Source organism: Petaurus breviceps, unplaced genomic scaffold (genome assembly GCF_028583685.1).
Source record: "Petaurus breviceps papuanus isolate PSGF00001 unplaced genomic scaffold, PetGlider_PUasm1.0 90617, whole genome shotgun sequence".
NCBI classification, from domain to species: domain Eukaryota; kingdom Metazoa; phylum Chordata; class Mammalia; order Diprotodontia; family Petauridae; genus Petaurus; species Petaurus breviceps.
This window is the reverse complement of record NW_027187287.1, coordinates 2,833,808-2,853,730: the sequence shown is the minus strand read 5'-3', so window position 1 is coordinate 2,853,730 and position 19,923 is coordinate 2,833,808. Positions and strand designations below refer to the sequence as shown.

Sequence of the window (19,923 nt, the reverse complement as noted above, 5' to 3'; positions counted from 1 at the left end):
GGAAGAATTGCAAGAGGGTAGGAGGTGCTAGGGCTATGAGAACAGAGTTTAGGTACTTACTGCAGAGCTGTTCGATGGTGGCCCACTGCTCAGATTTCTTCCAAGTCTGTGCTAGCTCCTCATTCCTAGTCCTCACGGCCTCCAGCAATAAGCTAATGCTGTCCTAAAAGACCCCAAAATGAGTAAGTTTAAACCTATTTTGTGAAATATAGACAAAAATGTAGCTAGTAGATTCCTACCACTTTTGTTGAAAGAACAAACTTCTGAGGGAATTAAAGACATCCTATAGTTGCTGTGCTATGAAGCTCAAAAAACCACATCCTTTGGGCTATAAATGTGTATGCTAAATCAAGCTTCTAAATCCTTCCTAAATAACCCCCAAGTGGGGGATACTGTATCTGTCTTTCATGTACTGACAGGTTGTTCAGGATCATAGAAGATAAAGGAGAGGGTCCTTTATCCTGGGGGCTCATATTCTTAGAACAGGAAAAAAATTGTTAGACACAGGTATAGGAGCTGACTGAGTGATGTACTTGTAGCTTCTTCCTCCCCCCAACTCAGCTCCTCCTTATCTTGGGGATTGTCTTTTAAAAACACACTTTATACCCAAGGCCCTCAAGGATAACACTGAGTATTTTAAAAGTTACAAAATTAAAAGGTGAAGCCTTGGGGGAGGGGGGGGGGTGGGGCTCTTAACAATGAACATTCAGAAAAAGGTTGCCCCAACATATCCTATTCATCTGCAAAGTATATTTTTCTGTTAGGGCTATTGATGTAAGAAGTACAGAGATTTGTAAAGTTCTTCACACTACTTCATCAATTCAGATGGTTAATTTGGACAGATTTGGAAACTCAGAGGTCTCAGTACTGGAATATAACCAAGGAGAAAAAGTGCAAGCTGAAAGTGGTATATGGATCAGCTGAGCAAGACTGATCTTTATTTATTTAACTTTGGGGGAGGCAACCAGGGTTAAGTGACTTGCCCAGGGTCATACAGCTAGTAACTGTGTGAGGTCACATTTGAACTCAGGTCCTCCTGACTCTAGGGTTGGTGCTCTATGAACTGTGCCACCTACCTGCCCCAAGATTGGTCTTTAAAGGAAGACAAAAGAGGTTACTGCCAGACAAAATAGGAGCTGCAAAGACCAACCAAGCAGCATGTAACCAGAAGCTTCCTACCATGCATGGTGCAAAGGCAGAAAGGAAGGAGTAACCTACTTTACTTCTGTTTCAGAAGAATCTATTCTATAGATTACAGGAGATGTTAGTCAATGATTTAACTCAAGGGGAACTCCAAGCATGCTGTTTAGTTTCTTCCTTGGAATTTTCTTAAAAACGAAAGGCTAAAGCTGAAGAATACCAGCTACAATGCTGATTAGTCCCGATCTCCAGCTGCCCACTGTCAGTCTATTCTGCACATGCTGACAGTCTCTAACTCCCAGTATGTGTAAAACCCATGCCTTTTTTTTTCCTTTGTGTGTCTTTAAATTCAGAAAATGCCAACTGTGCAGATGTTAATTCCATGACTGGTAATCAGCCAAGCTCTTGATGCCAAGATATTAACACTAAAGCTTATTTTGGGGGAGAAAGATATAAGAGAAAAGAACAGGCGCTATAATTTTGAACTATGACAGGAATTTTTACTTCTGATATTTCTAATGTTTTCTGCCTTAGGACACAGTAAAATTGGCTCTGCTTATGATTAGAAAAAAAAAAGCTACACTCAATCTCAAAAAGGCAAGGCAAGCTTATGAAGTCTTCCCAATGAAGAGTCCAAAATCAGAAAATTCATCTTCCAATCATTAAACATTTTCTTTTTGCAAAAAGCTACTCTCTACATTCTCAAAGCCTAAAACACAGAAAGACTGGGAAACTGATTTTAGAATCAAACTCCCTTTTAGACACCCAGATTCTAGTTTCTGCTGTGGAGATACCTAAGGGAAATAGGAGAGAATGGCAACACTTTCCCAGATGAATATCACTCCCATAAGGCAATTTTGGACTACAGATGCTTAGGTTTCTAGCCAAGAATTTTCTCCTTGGGTTACATACCTGAAGAGGCATGACTTCATTGGTGACCAGAAAGAGGAGCAGATGGAAGTCTGAGATGATGTCTAGGAAAATGGAGGAGGTGTTCTGAGACAGATATGTAGCCAAACTATGAAAATCCTGCAGTGACCAGGGAGAGAGAAAAAAGTAAGATTTACTATTCCATTTCAGTTCTCCAGCTCCATATTCAGGAAAGTAATAACTTTTTTATTTAGATTTATTTGAACAAAATACAGTGCTGGCACAAGGATTGGTTTTGCTTTTTTTTTTTTTAAACACAGGATCCAAAGTGAAAGAATAATTTCAAAAGAATTTCTGATATTCTTCTGGAAAGAGAACCTTAGGAATAACAATTAGTAAGGTAGTGAAGAGACTAAGCAAGTGTTAAGCAGATCCATATCCAGAAGATATTTTCAAGTAGCTGGGAAAAAGATCCTAATTTAATTCAGTGTCACACATTGGGGAGAAAAAATGCTGCATAACAGCAAGTTCTACTTAGGGGTAAAAAGGTAATGTTTGGCTTTTTTAGTCCATCTGAACCTTCTCTTCACCCTGGACTTTGGGCATACACATGGCAGGAGACTAAAACTTTAGGCAGGAAACCACATCTGTGAGAATTTTCTCCCACACTCTAAATTTCTTGGAGATGTCTTTGGGGAAAAAAGCCAAGTCTATGAAACACCTCTGGAACATTATAAAAGTGACCATTTCAGAAGGAAACCTTATTATGAATATATTTGACTCATACTGTTTTCTAAGATATTTATTCACAAGTCAGCTGCCGCTAGGTGATGTAAAAAAAAATATGTACACACTTGCAGAATAGTTCAAGATCTGCCCTTTATTTTTGGTTGGTCTAACTTGAGTGATATGAGTTAGCAGAGACCTAGAATACCCATCCTAATATTGATGAAAACTTTATTAATAAAATCCAAACAAATACCAATTTGTACCTGAATGTTTCAGTCATTGCTATCATTCCTAGACCTAACAAAACTAAGAAGACATTTCACTGGAAGAGGCCTTGTGGTGTTGTGAAATGACAGATTCAGCTTCTGTATTCAACATTTACTAGCTGCATGACACAAGGAAAGTCATTCGAGCTCTCTGAGCTTGGTTTTCATCCATTTTAAAGGAGGAAGAACAATTCTTTACAAATTTCTTGAGAAATATCCCTGTGGAAATATTAGTTATGAAAGTTCTAAAGAAATCCAGACCATTCTAATTACTATGTCTATGAAAGACAGCAAGATGACATCTCAGGACGTGGGGTAGCCCGAGGAGAACAGCAGCAGTTTATACTTCTTTTGCTACAGGAGTTTGTCTCAATTAATAAAACAGGGCTGCTGCTAATGTACCTAACATAACCACTGAGTTTTGGAAAAAGTGAAGAGTCAATTGAAAAGGATCCTTCCCCCAAGGTCCCACAGGCTTCTGGGGATTTAGAAGAGACTGGCCTGGCTAAACAATCTGTCACTTGAAGTCACAGGCCCTGCTGCAATTAAGATCAAAACTGTCTCAGTCAAAGGTCTGGTCAGGTTCTTTGAGAGTCATGAATAAGAGGGACAGATCAAGTATTTGGCACTTTCTGGAAAAATACCACTGACACAGGGTCAATCTTCAGATCTTTTAAAATATATTTCTCAGGATGAGGAGCTTACCTGTGTCTCGCCTAGGACATCTCGGTTCTCAATAGGGAAAGGATTTTGTGAAATAGAAAAAGTATAAACTGGATCCTTGGGGAAAGTCGTCGTGATCTAAGTAAATAAACAAACATGAATCTAGGGTAAAACAGATTATATGACAGGGATATGGATGTTATTCCAATATCTCTTCTTAACTCAGAGCACTTATGATCCCTAAGCTTTATAAGGTGCTGGTATCAATTCTGAAACAGTTTTAAAAATTCTTACAATGAAAAAAAAATTAACTTCTATGGGAGTCATTCCCAAACGAAGACTAGGAAACCATGGGACTCTGGGAGCAAAAAAATTATAATAAAATCTCAAAATGTGGACAGGATATTCTGGTCCCTATCACTAGCTTTTTGTTTTGTTTTGGTTTTTTGCAGTTCAGACCTTGCCTGAACAGAGTTAGTGGGCAGCTTCCATTTTTCGGGCCTTTTCTTAAATACAGTGTTGCTTTTTTTCTTTCCTAAAAGGTGGTTTTTTCAACTCCCATCAGCACTAATAGGAGCTATATGAGAAGAAGCACAAGTGGGTATCTCTGGGAGGCACAAAGAGGCTCAAATTCACATGACTGGTTTTGGGAGCACATGCAGACCCAACCAGTGACAATTTCAGGAAATGGAATCAAGCCATATTGCTAGAACCATTAATGGCACTGGATAATAGTTTTCAGTGCCCAGGAACAGTTCCCATGCAGCCTTTGTACTTCGCAAATAAGGGAAGGAAAATAAAAGCAAATGAATAACATAAGGAACACAGTTTCTCTGCTCTCCTTCAATGAAGAAAAAGCCGAGACTCAAGAGCTGATGCCAAAAGCCGAGTCTCAATCCTTTCATTTGGCTCAGAAAGGTTTAAGTGATGACAAAGAACATTTTAAATCTAAAATACAATCAATACATGTGACAGGGACAGTGGTAAACGTACAGGAATCAATACAAATAGGGTTTTTTATTCCTACTGGCAGATGCCCTCCCCATGAAAGCACCCAAGTGTGAGCTATTAACCACCTTTTGGTTGACACAGCTTTTCTGCTGCAATATGACACTTACAGCGGTAGCAGATTACACCTATCTCAGATTTAGGGCAGCCATTCTGGAGCCTCTGGGACTATTTCTAAGCCTTGGAAATGTTGTTCTGTTCAGCTTTCTACAGAAGCAAAGGCAGTGAACTGTTTCATAGCTCGCCAGCCTGGGATTCTGTTGTGACTGTGCCAGTTGCAAAGGAGGATAGGCTGAACCATTAAAAGGATCTCTAGTCAGGGCAAGAATAAGGTTTTCAAAATCCTTTCTAGGTTTGAGATCCATGTTGCAATGGCCAAGTATGGAAACAGAGATAAACTTAGGAAATATTTTTCTATTTTAAATCTTAAATTTGGAAAAGAGATAGGCAGAAAGAAATGGAAAAGTGGCTCCAAGATGTTTACTGCTAAGTGAACTTGGAACCAATGCACCATCGTTCATCGCCACTGTCCTACCCTGGAGAGCTACAGGAGGCCACACAGTCTGAGAGGTATGATCCTCTGATTCTATGAGCTGGTGGCCACTCTTCTAAACAAGAGTCTCAGTAAATGACAGCAGACCCTCATTTCTCCTCATAGAGGATTGATCTCAGCCTGGTCCAGTTCCAGAAACTGAGGAATCCCTCAAACCACATTTCTACACAACTTTGGAACACAGAGAGGAGGACTATTTCAGAATATTAAGACTTAAAATGGAGCGCATTTTAAATGAGCCACTCTTTAGAAATTCTGTATCAAAACAGAACATGTTAAATGTTTTCTATTGAGCTATCCACCACTTGGCTTCCTATGGGTTGCATTATTCAGTCTTTTGCTATATATCTGCTTCTACCCGAGGTGTTCTGGTGATTCAAGCACTTTGACTCAAACAGAGATCTTAGGTACAGGGAATGGAACTATTCATACTTTGTAGCTGAACACAAAATGCAAAATCAACAATTATTCTACTGCAGCAAGAGGTTTAACTTCATTTTTAAAAGGAGAGGGAAAGGCATTTCATAAATTTGGTTTCAGATCACCCCGACTTACATTAACTATATGTTTCATCAATCTGCTTTCAACTTAATTACACCCTAGGTAGTATAAAAAGCAGATGTCTTTACTGACAGGGTAATAAATATGTTCTCTGGAGCTGCCAATTGGAATGGGTTGTCAATAAGCTCTACTCACAGGGATCCACTATTCTAAATGCAATGATATTTTCCTGCCTCAATCACATGCCCACTCTGAGTCTAAACACAGTCCCTGGCACGACAGAAATGCAAGAAACAAGCAAAAGAATGAAAACCTTTGGCACGCTTACCTAATCAGTTCTGACAAATGCTGAACAAAGTTGATGGTATACTCTACTCTCTGTTTTACTGGGTTTATTGCTACCATTACATTTGTCCTCTTTAATATGTTCTTCCCTTTGTCCTGCTCCTACTCTAGAAGCCATGTGAAGGATGGATGGACTGAGACAAGGGGATCAGATGGCTACTGCTATCATCCAGGTAAAAGGTGAGGTGATGAGGGACTGAACCAGGGTGAGAAACAGGAAGAAGGCAGATACAAGAGAAGTTTTAGAGGCAGAATGGACAAGACTTGGTAACTGATCATGCGTGATAGTGACAGTCAAGTCAGGAAGCAGTAAGTGCTAATTATGTGCCAGGCACTGTGCTAAGTACTGGAGAAAACAAGTACAAGCAAAAAGACAAGACAGTCCTTCCCAGCCTTTGAGGGGCTCATTCTAAGGCCTTTAAGGAGCTCAGGCAGAGAACACATAAAAGGGGGCTTAAAAGCAGAGGTGGAGGGGAAGAGGTGCACCCTCAGGGCATGGCAGATCAAGTACAGAGAATAAAAGATGGTGGTCTTTGGCTCTTCCTCAAAATGGAGGCTCTGGGAAAAATGCTCTAAGGGGAAAAATGGAGGGTGCAGGTAGACAGATGAAGTCTGAAGAAAAAGAGAAGGCAAAGAGAACACTGATGTTGCAAACTGGGTGACTAGAAAGATGATACCCTTTAAAAGACAAAAGGGAAAATAATGGATGGGAAAATAACAAATTCTGTCTTGGACATGAGTTTAAGTTGCCTAGTACATAGTAGGAACTTAATAAATACTTATTCCTTCCCCTTCAAATGTGCCACCATTCTTCTAGTCTCTCAGGTTCATAACCGCAGCATTATCAACTCGTCATTCTATATCATCCAACATATATTTATCAGTTGGCATATCTTGCCATTTCTACCTCAACAATAGCTCTTACATGAGGCACTCACACAGCTCTCATTACCTCTAATTTAGATAAATGCCACAACTTCTTAATTGGTCTTCTTGCCTCAAGTTTCTTCCCTATTACAGTCAATCCTCCAAAAAGCTGCCAAAGTGATTTTCCATAAGCAAAGATCTGATTGTGTTATTCTTTTTTTCTTTTTGGAAGGGCAATTGGGGTTAAGTGACCTGCCCAAATTCACATGGCTAGTTTTTGTGTTGTGTCTGAGGCCGGATCCAAACCCAGGTCCTCCTGACTCCAGGGCCAGTGCTCTACTCACTGCGCCCCGCCCCATGATCATGTTATTCTTTCAATCAATAAACTTCAGTGGGTCCTTATAGCCTCTAGGATCAAATGCAAAATCCTCTATTTACCCTTTAAAGTTCCTCACAAACTGGCCACAACCTAGCTTTCCATATCAATGGACATGATTGCCCTTTCTAAGATCTAGCCTTCTGGATATAACCTTCCCTCTGTTGCTCACATATGATGCTTTATCTCCTATATCTGTGCTTTTGTATCAACCAACCTCCAAACCTGGAAGCCACTCCTTCCTCTGCTTTAGAGAACGCTTCTCTTTTCTCCCTCATGAAGATTTACCTGATTCCCAACTGAGAGCATCCTCCTACCATAACTACCCTGTAATTATTCTCTTGATATTTATCTTACATATATTTATATATGTACTTGTGGTCTCCCCCGTAGTGCATAAGCAACTTGAGTAATGATTGCCTCATTCTTTGTATTTATATCCTTCATACCTAAAAAAGCATGTGGCACAAAAGGGGGAACAAAGCCAGAGTAGAGGGGTGGAAAAATAAGAGGTCATGCACTGGATGAAGAACAGCTTTAGGTGTAGTAAATGACAGGCAGTGATTGAGATTGTGACCAGATAAAAGAATTTAATAATTCTCGATCATGTAAACTGAAAGCTCATGAGTGATGGGAAGACCAAGGGTGTGGCTATCCTTAGGTGTAGCAAGGTGGAATGGCAGAATAGGTCTCAAGAGTTGAGGAGACTGAGGAAGGAGGAGGCTGGAAGTATTTGAAGGAACATCAACATGTATGCTGAAGTCTCCTAACATAAAGACCCTAGATTTGGGGTAGAAGACTATGACCCATGTATTGAATTCTTTTAAGAAAGAAGGGAAGATGATTTAAATATTTATTCTAGATAATAGTCACCAGAATCTGGACAAAGTAATAGAAAGAACCTCAAAGGAGGAAGATTTGCTGAACGGCAGAAAGAAAGTTTGAAAGTGGCAATGGGGAGCAAGGAATATTCCAACCTTGTCCCTAGGACCAGTAAGTCAGGTGTGTATGAAAGAAGATAAAGGTACAACCAGTACTAGAAAAGATGAACAGGGATGTAGTGTTATCTTGGAAGTCACATCTCTGTATCAGAGGATGGAAAGAGCATGATGGGTCTAAAATGAAGGGAAGCTTATTAATTATGAAATAGGAGTTCTTTAGGGCATAGCTAAAGAAATGAGGAAGACACTGGACAGTTAAGGTTGAGGTGAACAAGGGCAAGAGAAAATTAACAAAACCACATTTTATTTTGGGAAAGCGAAAAGATTGGTTATTTCCTGGGTTTCTGGAAAACCAGTGGGGATACTGTTTTCCTGCAAGTTACAGACAGTGAAATCACGGGCTTGAGACTAGATTTTACTTCTTTGAAGAAAAGGCACAATACTATATAGTTTTTAAAATGGATCCACTGGTTAAAAAATTCAGTATCTTGATAGGAGTGGCCAAATATTAGTTCTTATTCTGACAACAATCTTCAACTTGCTTTATTTGGCCTTCTCGTAATCCACCCTCACAGAAAGTATAAAATCATTGACTTAAATATTCTGTCAACTGGGTGGGGGCTGGGGATCCTTCAGTTGTTTCAAGGAAACAAAACAAAAGCCCTAGAATTTGTTTTTTTCTTTGTTTTTCAAGTTCCTAATTTTTTTTTTCTCCCTAGGAGTTTTTCCAGGCACACACAGAGCTTCTTAAGACATGTGATGTAAATTGTTCTCCATGGTATATTATAGCTTCCAACACTAACCCAGAAGACTAAATATAAGGGAAGTACTTACATCTATGATCAGATACTCTACCGGGAGGGGGCGGGCCAGCTGAGTGATCTCATTACCAAACTTGTCTATATCCTAAAAAAAAAGAAGTCAGAGGTTAAGCACTCTGCTGATACAGGAACACTGAAGAACAGGACATTTCTCCTTCATTTTCAGCCTTAGAATCATTTCGATTCTTTCTAAAGCTCATGAAAAGAGAGCAAAATCTGCATATTTTCACAAATGATTCATCTTCCATCATTTCTCGGAGCATTTTAATACAGCCATAACATGGGAAAGCAGATGTACTACTGGCTAACAGTAAGACAATACTGGGAGCACAAATTCAAACATTTCCTGCTCCCTTCCCAAATGGTGGAACTTCAATGTGCCATGGTGGGCTTGTAAGCTGGCTAAGCAAAAAAGTTGATAGGTTAGTGATACTCATCTCTTCCACCCTAAGTTGATTTGTACCACTGTTGTCCTCTACAAGCAATATTTAATTACTATTACCTAATAATCCCATTCCCACCTCTGAAAACTTTCCTTTAAAAATCTTCATGAGTGGTAATAAACATATATACGATTGAATACACACATACAAAAAATATACAAAAAACCCTCTGACAATCTGTCAAAGTCTAAACTTGTTTTGCTTTGTCAGATGCTTCGAACATAAAGTTTAATTATGGGGAAAAATGGCCAGCATATGTTCATTAATCATAACATGACAATTAGATTTGATTTATGTCAAACATTCTGAATTCAAACATAGCTCAAGAAATAAATTTATAAGAACTGACGCTTTCCATTAAAGATTCTACGGGGGGGGGGGTGTAATCTTTCCATCTAAATCATCACTTATTATATAAATCATTCATTGAGTCACATATAAATTATATATCCATAATTTCCAATTATAGGGCCCTACATAAAAGTTTATGTTATTAAGGCTTTCAGACACTGAAGTGGCTGCAAGTAGATCCCCCTGAGGTGTTCAGTGTGGCTCAAAGCCATCATCTAACAATGTTCAAAGGGGGTCATCAGTATCTCTAGCTTCTAGAGGCAATCACCACAAGCTACTTGTAAACCAAAACAACCCTATTACCTGAATGAGAAATCCAATGGCCCAAATTTGGGACCTCTCTCATTTTAAATTAAATTTTCTGGCAGGAGACCTTTCTATACATCCATATCTACATTCTAGCTTAAACTCAGTTGTTCCTCAATCTCATGTTCTATGTCATCTGTCATTTCCATGCATTCACACAGACTGTTCCATCCTGTCTCCCCCATCCCTATAGATGGAATACACTCCTTCCCCAACTCAATCTTTCAAAGAATCCTTCTCTTTCTCCAAGGCCTAACTCAACCTCCAGATGAAAGTATACTTTCCCTACTCAAATTTATCTAGACCATTCTGTCTGGTACACTTTTGGCACTATCATCATTTGCTTTATATAATAATAACGGCAATAACCACCATAGCAGCAAGACTTTAGATTTACACATTTCCATTCAAATGATCCACTATCCAACCACTGTGGAGAATAATTTGGAACTGTGCCCAAAGGGTTATAAAACTGCATACCCTTTGATCCAACAATACCACTACTAGGTCTCCACTCAACAAAGATATCAAAGAAAAATACATATATATAAAAATATTTGCAGCATCTTTTTTTGTGGTATCACATAATTGGAAACTGAGGGGATGCTCATCAACTGGTGAATGGCTGAACAAATTGTGGTATGTGTCTGTGATAGAATAGGATTGTCCTGTAAGAAATGATGAAGAATATGATCTCAGAAAAACCTGGGAAGATTTACGTGAACTGATGCAAAGTAAAGTGAGCATAACTAAGAGAACATTGTACAAAATAACAGCAATACTATAATGATAATTAGCTATGACTTAGCTACTTTAATCAGCATAATCACTTATGACAATTCCAAAGGACTCATAAAAAATGCTCCAGAGAAAGGACTCTGAATGCAAATTGGAGTTTTATCTTTTTTTTTCTTGCCTTTTTTATCCTCAACATGACTAATGTGGAAATGTTTTAACTGACTTCACATGTATAATGGATATCATATTTCCTGCCTTCTCAATGGGTAGGGGAAGGGATAGAAGGAGGAAGAGAATCTGTAACTGAAAATAAAAATTTTAAATAACCCACCATGATTCAAAGGTTTCTGTAAATGTGCCACTTCTTTGAGTTTTCTTCTGTTTTCTTTCCTACATAGCTGAAATGACTTTCCAACCAATCTGGGTAAGAATAATTTATCCATTCACATGACAAGTGGCTATCTCTATGGGTTATTTTGTAGCAGTCAGGGTGGCTAGGGGGCAGGGGCATTAGCTTTCTTAGATTCTATTGGTTTTGATAGTCTAAGACATGGAATCTTTTGAGTGGGATCTCAAGGTCCCAAAAGAGAATGCTTCTAGATCACTGTGATATGGTAGGCAGGAATCAAATCCAATCAAACTAAATCACCATTTCCAAAAATACACTCTTGCCCCTACAAGAAATAACCTGTAACAACACACATAATTAGCCCATCTGGAAATCATCTTCAAATCTAATTAAGTTCTAATATGCAGAAACATTTTTCCAGCACCTGTTCACTTTAATCTTTCTTCCCCTCCAGGGATTTTCATGTTAAATGCCCCCTCTTCTGTGTATGGCATTTGATTCCCTCTCAATTTAACTACCTAAGTGAACCCTGTTTCCTGTTCCCCCCAAAATAAGGGTACTTAAATCCCCCTCTTCCCTGGGGAAAAACAGGTAATTTTTATCTCTCTCTCTTCCCTTGACTCAATGCCTTTGCCAGCCAATCTGTAACCCCATGTACCATTTTAAAAGGCAATTACATTTTATGGGCCTTAGCAAATGTCAGACTGAGTTCACTAGGAGGGAGATGTCTTAACTCTAAGTTTGGCAATCAGCAAAGTGTCAGCAATTTTATCTCCACTTGTAGCAAGATACAAGGAAGAATCAGAAATCAAAGGTCATCATTGCTAAATTCCCTTGCTCTAAGTACTGCTTAGAAGCAAAGGCACCATATGGCAGGAATCAAGGAGGGGAGGGGGAGAGGGAGAGGGAGAGAATATGTGAGTGTGTGTGTGTATGCAGACCAAAAGCAACCTGTGTTGGGACAAGAGGGCAGGAAATTCCACAGATTGGACAGCACCATCTTGTTTAAGAAATGGAGAATGAGATCTTTTAAGACACTGGTTTCTTTTCTAACAAACCAGTGAGGAGGGGGAACTAGTGACACTAGCAGCTTCCTCTAGGATTTTCTAGCATAGAGAATCAAGAAATGAAGTAGAGTGCACAGGGTATTGTATGAAACACTCCATCTCCTGAAAGACTTAGGTTAGTCCTTGCTAACAGTCTAAATTCCTTTAAAGTGCAAAGACTAAGATCCTTGTTGTCTTTCATGTTTCTAGTTTAAATGCTAAGGCTCTGCCTGTTGAGAGCAAGGCAGTTTAAACAAAGGATCATATGTCATGAGACAGAAATTATCTTAACTCAATGTATCAGAATTCCCCAATTGGACTTAACTAGTTCTGAAGCTTTCTATGAAGAATTTAAGTTACAAACAGGATCCGTGGTGATGAAAAATATTTGCTCAAAAGTCTGCACAGCGTGAGTAAACATGCTGTGATATGCATTCTAAGCAAGTCATTAGACATTTACTGGACACTTTTAATGTGCCTAGCACTGAGCAAAGCATTCAACCCTAAGCATAAACTCCTTCCTTACTGTGTTTAGAAGGCAAGGCCCACATCTTCAATATATTTTGTGCTGCTAAAAATAGCATGTAACACACTGAATGCTCAATAAATATTAAAGGTTCCTAATGGCCCAATTCAATACCCTAAAATTGCAGATTAGAAACTATTCTTATCCACAGAATTTTCCTCACCATCCTTCTTCTACCCTGAATATAGTGAACTAAAATTACAAAGAAATACTTCCTATAGTTCCAAGTCTATTATGTCAGGTAATTTTACTAAACAAGTCAGAGGTTGCTGCTTAACAAGTAGGAAGCTGATGCTATTAAACATAACTACTAAGTCACCAACACCCAGAGAACAGAACTGTAACTCAGGCTCTTTTATGAGGTATCCAGAAGTCAGCTATTCTCCCTGACAGTCTTCTTAAATTCAATTACTCAATCACACATCACAAAAATTTTAAAACCCCTTTTACTTTAAGGCAGTCTGTGGTTCTGGTTTGAACACTGAAAAGAAAATAAATGCAGAGTAGCAAGACAATAATTACAAACTCCTAATGATACTCCTGAAGCTCTGATTCTGACATTGCCTGGATCTTATTTTCTTTTCCTGTAAACCAAACTTGTATGAGAATTAATCTTTGAGAAGAAAGCATCTGGGGAGAAAATAGCATACACTATGATATAGGAGGAGTAGTGAGCAATGCTACTAAGGCTAAGTGCTATGATGCTGAGCAATGTTAATATTTAGCAATGACACTAAACTACTTTCCATATGTTGTAGAGACATTCTTCCCTTCACTAAAATCTGCATAAAATGAGAGGTTTGTTTATCCTTCTGAACAGAAGAATCTTAAATAGCACCTTCCACATGGCCTCATTTACTACAGGGATATTGGGAACAGATCCTTTTAACTTCACAAACATAGGGCTGATAAGGTGTCTTGTTATCACAAAAGCATTTTGATAATGAATGACTGAACTAATACACTGGATGCCTCAGAGTTACTTTCTTTTGTACAATTTAAACCAGACTATGCACTAGGTGATGTTACAAAAACATCTCAAGTACTTCCAGGTGACAAACTGTATCCAACATTGACTGAAGAGTTTCAACATATGCTTTCAATATGTTTACCAAACCCTGGAGGCAAGAGATAAAACATAAGGTCATACTGCTCCTCACTATGTCCATACGGTAGAGTCAGTATATACTCCTCTTCAGTGGCTGGCACATAGTATGCAAGCACTTAAGTGCTTTTCCATTCATTCATTCAAGTCAAGTCTCCAACAAATGTTGAATAGTCTTCACATTTCCTGGGACCCTTAATGAGGCACATTTCTGCAGAATTCTTGGCTGTCTGATTCTGAAAGTTGAGGAGGCACAGGCTTGTCAGGTAAACTCAATGTATCACTCCTAGTCAATCAAAAAAGTCATCTGATGGCAAAAGCTTACTTAGAAGCAAACTGGCTGAATTTTTTAAAAAGCAAAAGATGCTCAATGAATCAATCACAAGCATTTATTAAATATCTCCTCTGTGCCAGACAATAGGAAACAGATATGAGTGAAATAATCCCTACTCCCAGGAAAATGATATGTCAGCTATTTAGCCTAGAAAGAAAGCAACCTATATTCAGTATTTTCTCCAGGGTTCTCATACCAGAGTAGACTATATTTGAAAGGGCAAGCAAAAACTGCATGTAAATGATTTACAACCCAGATCTAAAAGTTTGGAATCTGGAACATAGACACCCAAAAGGACCTGTATCAAAGACACACTTAGCTGAGTTTCCTTTGGAATGAAATAGCTGTATATATAACCTGATTAAGAACTCAAATGTGTAAGAATGCTTAGAAGTTAAAAAAAAAAATGCTTAGAAATTATGTATACTCCATACCTACGATATGGCCTGGGGTCTACAGATTGTTTATTGTAGAAATCAAAAAGATGTAAAAGCCACTGCAGAAGAACAGACAAAACCAAACTTTCCAGAATGTGAAATTCCATTGAAATTTAATAGGTAATGCCTCTTAGAGGCTGATACCCAATATAAAGTTTCCCATCTCAAAAATACAAAAAACTAAGTAGTATTTCTAGAATATGTAAATGTCTCTTCTGGATGGAATAGTCCCCTTGATTATTTATTTAAAAAGAGAGCTTTAAGTAGACTATATTCTAAAGTGTCAAAATCCTGTTAATTGGGCCAGAACTTACAACATGTCTAGGCCCGGGAGATCACCATGGAAACATCAAGAGGTCATGATTAATAAATTCACTGATGTAGTGGAGAGGACCCCCAAATAGGGAATGAAAGCTACAGGTTATGGTTAGGTGGGGAGCAAGAAAGTTCTGAATCACAAGATGTCAAAAAAAGATGGAGGGGGGTTTGTCCCCCTTTACTTGCTTATCTTACAGCAGTCCAGGTTAGATAAGATTCAATCAGTTGGCATGAGAATGTTCAGGAACTAAGAAGTTAAGCTAACAGTAATGTCTATCAGACAGCTTCTAGGGGAATGGGAGAGAGAAGGGTCCTCAAGGGGAATCTGGTAAGACCCACCATAGACAGGAGTGAGCTGTGAATGCATAGGTTGCCCAGATGAAATGGTCTCCTTGCATTAGTGATCACCTCTTGGTGAGATCTCTGGACATGAAAAAGCGGCAATAAAAAGGCATCGTAAATACCATAAGGATGGTATCTTTACTTACTGCTGATACTGAAAGGTATATTTTTAAATATATTTTAAAGTTAACACAAAAAAGGGCACAAAAGTATTAACATGGGATAACTTAAATACTTCCAAGAGTCTATTAACTTCACATTTCACTTTTCTCCTCTACCCCCACCCCAAATCAACCTCAGGTAATGTTTAGACATCCAAATCCAGTAGAAAATTTAATATGACTAATCAAATCTTATGTTGCCTCTAACTGAGAAAGCTATCAAGGAAGTAGCTTATATTAAGTGGAAACAGGGAAGGAAGCTTGAAATCAGGAATTCAATAGATCTATAACAAAAAAACATAGAAATGTGTACCTCAACACTCTAAAAACTCATAACAGTATCTTTATACTGAACATTAAAAAATACACTTTCAAATTGAATAAAGTTATTCAAATTAGTTCTCAGAATTCAACTTTTCTTAAAAGAATCAAAAGTGGCTCAAGGAAGTAATCCTCCAAAGAAAACACTAACTTTTGGTTTTCAGGCCACGGACTGGAAAGTTTGATTAAAATGTGCTAACCAGATCCCAAATCTAAGTGAATAGTTGGCTAGTAGCTGTCAAGATCTTCATCAATCAGGCTCTAAAGATGGGTTAAAAATACTTAACAACATGAATACATTTTATAGGTTGGGCACAATTCTTTTGGATGGTTCACCAAATGTGAAAGCAGTGACTAGCTCCTCAAACTGGATGCTACCTGACTCATGTACAAATACTTTCCTATCAAAAGGCAGGCTCTGCCCAATCAAGGACAATAAGATAGTTGCACAAAAGCAGTAATAGCAAAAAGCTTTTTCTTAGAGAGAAAGAAAAGACACACAAAAAGGTTTAATAAGTGTTTTCCTGTGAAACTGATACAGAAACCATTTTTTCCTCTGTTCTCAGACTTACAACAAGAGGCCATCAGAATGAGTCAGCCACAGGGGAGTCTTACTGTCAAGTCTTAGCTATAATTTTTTTTAAACAAGTGGGACATAGCAGAGCCTTAAACTCTTGTTCCATAAGCATACAGACAACATAACTTACAAGAAAAAACATATCTGTCACCTCTGAAACCCTTCTTTGCTTACCAGATCTAGCTCTTCCACCTCACGTTTTTAATAATTTCCTGCAGCTGTACTGCTTCAATTGCTACTACTACTTCAGATTTCTGCATCAATAAAATTCAAAGACATTGGTAAAAACTTTCAATCCAAAAAGCTTAGAGGAAATAATCTAAAGGAAAAATAAAGCTAATCTAAAAGCAAAGAACATCCTTACAGAAGATTTTTTTATTTACCATAACTACATGTACTTCTTCCCCTCTATCTAAAAACAAGATAATATGATTCATTCCTGTACAATTTAGGTTTAAAAAATTCAACATCTACTCCTAATTGGGCACAAAAACAAATCTTCCCAATAAACTGTGTTCCAGAATGCACAAAGTATTTACTCTTGACAAGCATACAGGCTGCTCAAAAACAGGAAGCAACTCATAGTGCTTACATGACTCCCTACTGGCCTGAGCAGACAGACCTGCTGTGGCCCTCACCACCAGCTCCTCAGGAAGGGGATCTATACCACAGATGATCACAAATGCATTTAGCTCCGAGTAAAGCTCAGTGATGCCTCAGCACGAGATGTATTGCCCCTAAGTGACAATGGATAATATATCTGGGAAACTCAGACCTCCTTCCACCCATACTCTTCTTCATTATATGAACTTATAAGAGTCCCTCTTTTACCTTAAAAACAAAACTAGCAGCTTTCCAAAGGCTCAACACAATGATAAAAAACTTACCCATTAAGGTTCCTAATCCAGAAAACATTTTTAACTCAATATACTGAATTTCAGGAACACTAAAAGACAATCAAATCTTCAAGAAGTTTTCATGAAATGCAATCAATCAGGTCTTGACATGAAACATGTTTCCTCACCCAAAGTTCAAACTTTCACAAGTCATAAAAAAATTTGAGAGTTTGAAAATTTCCACAGAATGTTGTCAGTGTCTTGTTCATCCTGCTTGCTTGAATGCAGGAGTTCTTAACCTTTTTTGTTGTTGATGGACCCCTTTGGCAACCCAATGAAAACTAGAGACTCCTTTTCAAAATAATGTCTTTAAATGTAAAAAATAAAATACATAGGAAATCAATTTAAATAAAGTTATCAGAATAATTTTTTTTATAAAAAATTCACAGATTCCAGATTAACAACCCCTGCTTTAGAGTGAAAGTTGATATAGATACCAACATCATAGAATGTAGACTTAAAACTTGTCTCATGAAGTAAGAACTAGTACACTAGATAACATTATGACCAAGGTCTAAAATGGGTTAAATAGTAGTCAAGTCTAAACAACTGATCTTTCGTTAAAATCTTCATCCTGAAAATCGTATCCAAGAAGAAGAAAATAAGAATAATACAGGAAGTAAACTAAATACAATCACAGAGATACCATCCTCATGCCTCATCAAGAGACTGTTATCTAGAATATAAAACCAAAGAGATGTCAAAGAACTTCAAAGGACTATAGAGACAAAAAGATTGAGACATCATGAACTCTATTTCCTTGTGATCAGTTATAGGGTTCAACAGATGGAATTAGAAATACAATAGAGAAAAAACCACTCATATCACATAAACAAAATGTAGTTGTTTCATATTAAATAGATCTAGATCACCACCGAATATGTTTTCCAATCCTGTCATTCTCCCTGAAGAAAACTGGGGGGGGAAAGCAAATATCATTATTATTAATTATTATTTAGCATCATTTATGAGAACACAAGACTCTTCTCATGTGTACCACTCCCAGTTGCAAGAGTAAACTAATTTTTAGCAACATAATAAAAGATCTTTTTTTTTACCAGTCACCATAGAAATCCAAGGGCAAACTCAAGAATAGGAATAATCGGGGGAAGCGAGGTGGTGCAGTGAATAGAGCATCGGTCCTGAAGTCAGGAGGACTGGAGTTCAAATCCAGCCTCAGACACTTAACACAAAAACTAGCCGTGTGACCTTGGGCAAGTCACAACCCCAATTGCCCTCCCAAAAGCAAAAAAAAATTTTTAAAAATAGGAAAAATCAAGGACAAAGGCAAATTTTACAAATTGAACAAGACAATGAAAAAAACATTCAGAGCAGGAAACTGATTCACACTACATTTTTAAAAATTTATAACAGGCATTTCTTAGTTTCTAAAAAAATCCTTTTCTTTAACTATTTTCATTCCAAGTAGTAAGAGAAGTATGACTGTAGAGGTATTCTTGTACTTAAAAAGTAGAATGAGAGGGCAGTTAGGTAGTGCATTGAATAGAGCACCGGCCCTGGAGTTAAGAGGACCGAGTTAACATCGGTCAATTCAAGTCAGGAGTTCAAATCCGGCCTCAGACACTTAACACTTACTAGCCATGTGACTTTGGGCAAGTCATTTAACCCCAAGTGCCCTGCCTTCCCCCCTCCAAAAAGAAGAAGAAAAAAAAGGAATGAGATCAAAAATTAAATATCTAATAAAGAATATATTCTGCCAACCAAACTCCCAGCTGGAAGGCATTTTGGTTACTACAGATAATGCAGTTTTGCTAATTATGTTTAAACCGAATAATATTTAAAATGATTTTAAAATTTGTGCTAGAATTGAGAATCCAAGTCAAACTTCAGAAGACTGTAATTCCTGATAACTATTCTATCACATTTCACCAGTGAATATATATGGAGAAATCTTAAGAGGTTTTGTAATGGATTGGTTTTAACCACACCATTTTTACTGGTCAAAAGAAGAAACAAGACCAAAAATATGTATTAAAACCAGACCACAATGGACAACTGCTAAAAACTAACCAAATAATCCATTCAGAATTCTTGCTGAAAACATAAGGAGAAGAATTTTATAGTTTCTTAGTTCATGGGGAGAGTTCAAGCAATTAACTGTGGTAGACGAATGGCTAATCACTCAACAGATCTAAGTACTTCAATTAAAGACAACTGCTTACGTTAGATAAATTCTTGATATGAATCTTGTACTTCTTACCTTATAGAATACATCAGGCACATATTGCTCACTGCTGGATTCCTTGGCATAACCCAACTCGGGTGCATCTCGACATGGCAATAAGCACTCATCCCGGACCAATGCCATGCACTGATTAGATACCTGGTAACCCTCAAAGTGAACTTGGTTGTCTGGACCACCTGAAAGAGAAAGTAACCTTCAGAACAAACACACTGCAACCAACCATATATAAAATAACTTCATCTTCTTCAAAGAGGAAATATAATCCCTTACAACTGAGTATAGTTCCATGTATACTTTTGTGAAACACTGAAGTATTTTAACTTATAATTTTTAAAAAACATCCCTAGGCACACATTACTATGTTAAGATTATTATTACTATAAACAT

General features: G+C 37.8%; 1 protein-coding gene across 1 annotated transcript in view; it reads right to left on the bottom strand.

Moving 5' to 3' along the window:
- The window catches only part of NPLOC4 (NPL4 homolog, ubiquitin recognition factor), a 59,629-nt gene that overhangs the window by 9,677 nt on the left and 30,029 nt on the right, over positions 1-19,923 (bottom strand). The window contains exons 12-16 of the mRNA XM_069064077.1: positions 19,552-19,712; positions 9,094-9,165; positions 3,711-3,806; positions 2,053-2,169; positions 61-163 (exon numbers count right to left, since the gene is read on the bottom strand). Of these exons, the coding sequence (XP_068920178.1) occupies positions 61-163; positions 2,053-2,169; positions 3,711-3,806; positions 9,094-9,165; positions 19,552-19,712 (549 nt within the window). The remainder of the gene's footprint in view (positions 1-60; positions 164-2,052; positions 2,170-3,710; positions 3,807-9,093; positions 9,166-19,551; positions 19,713-19,923) is intronic.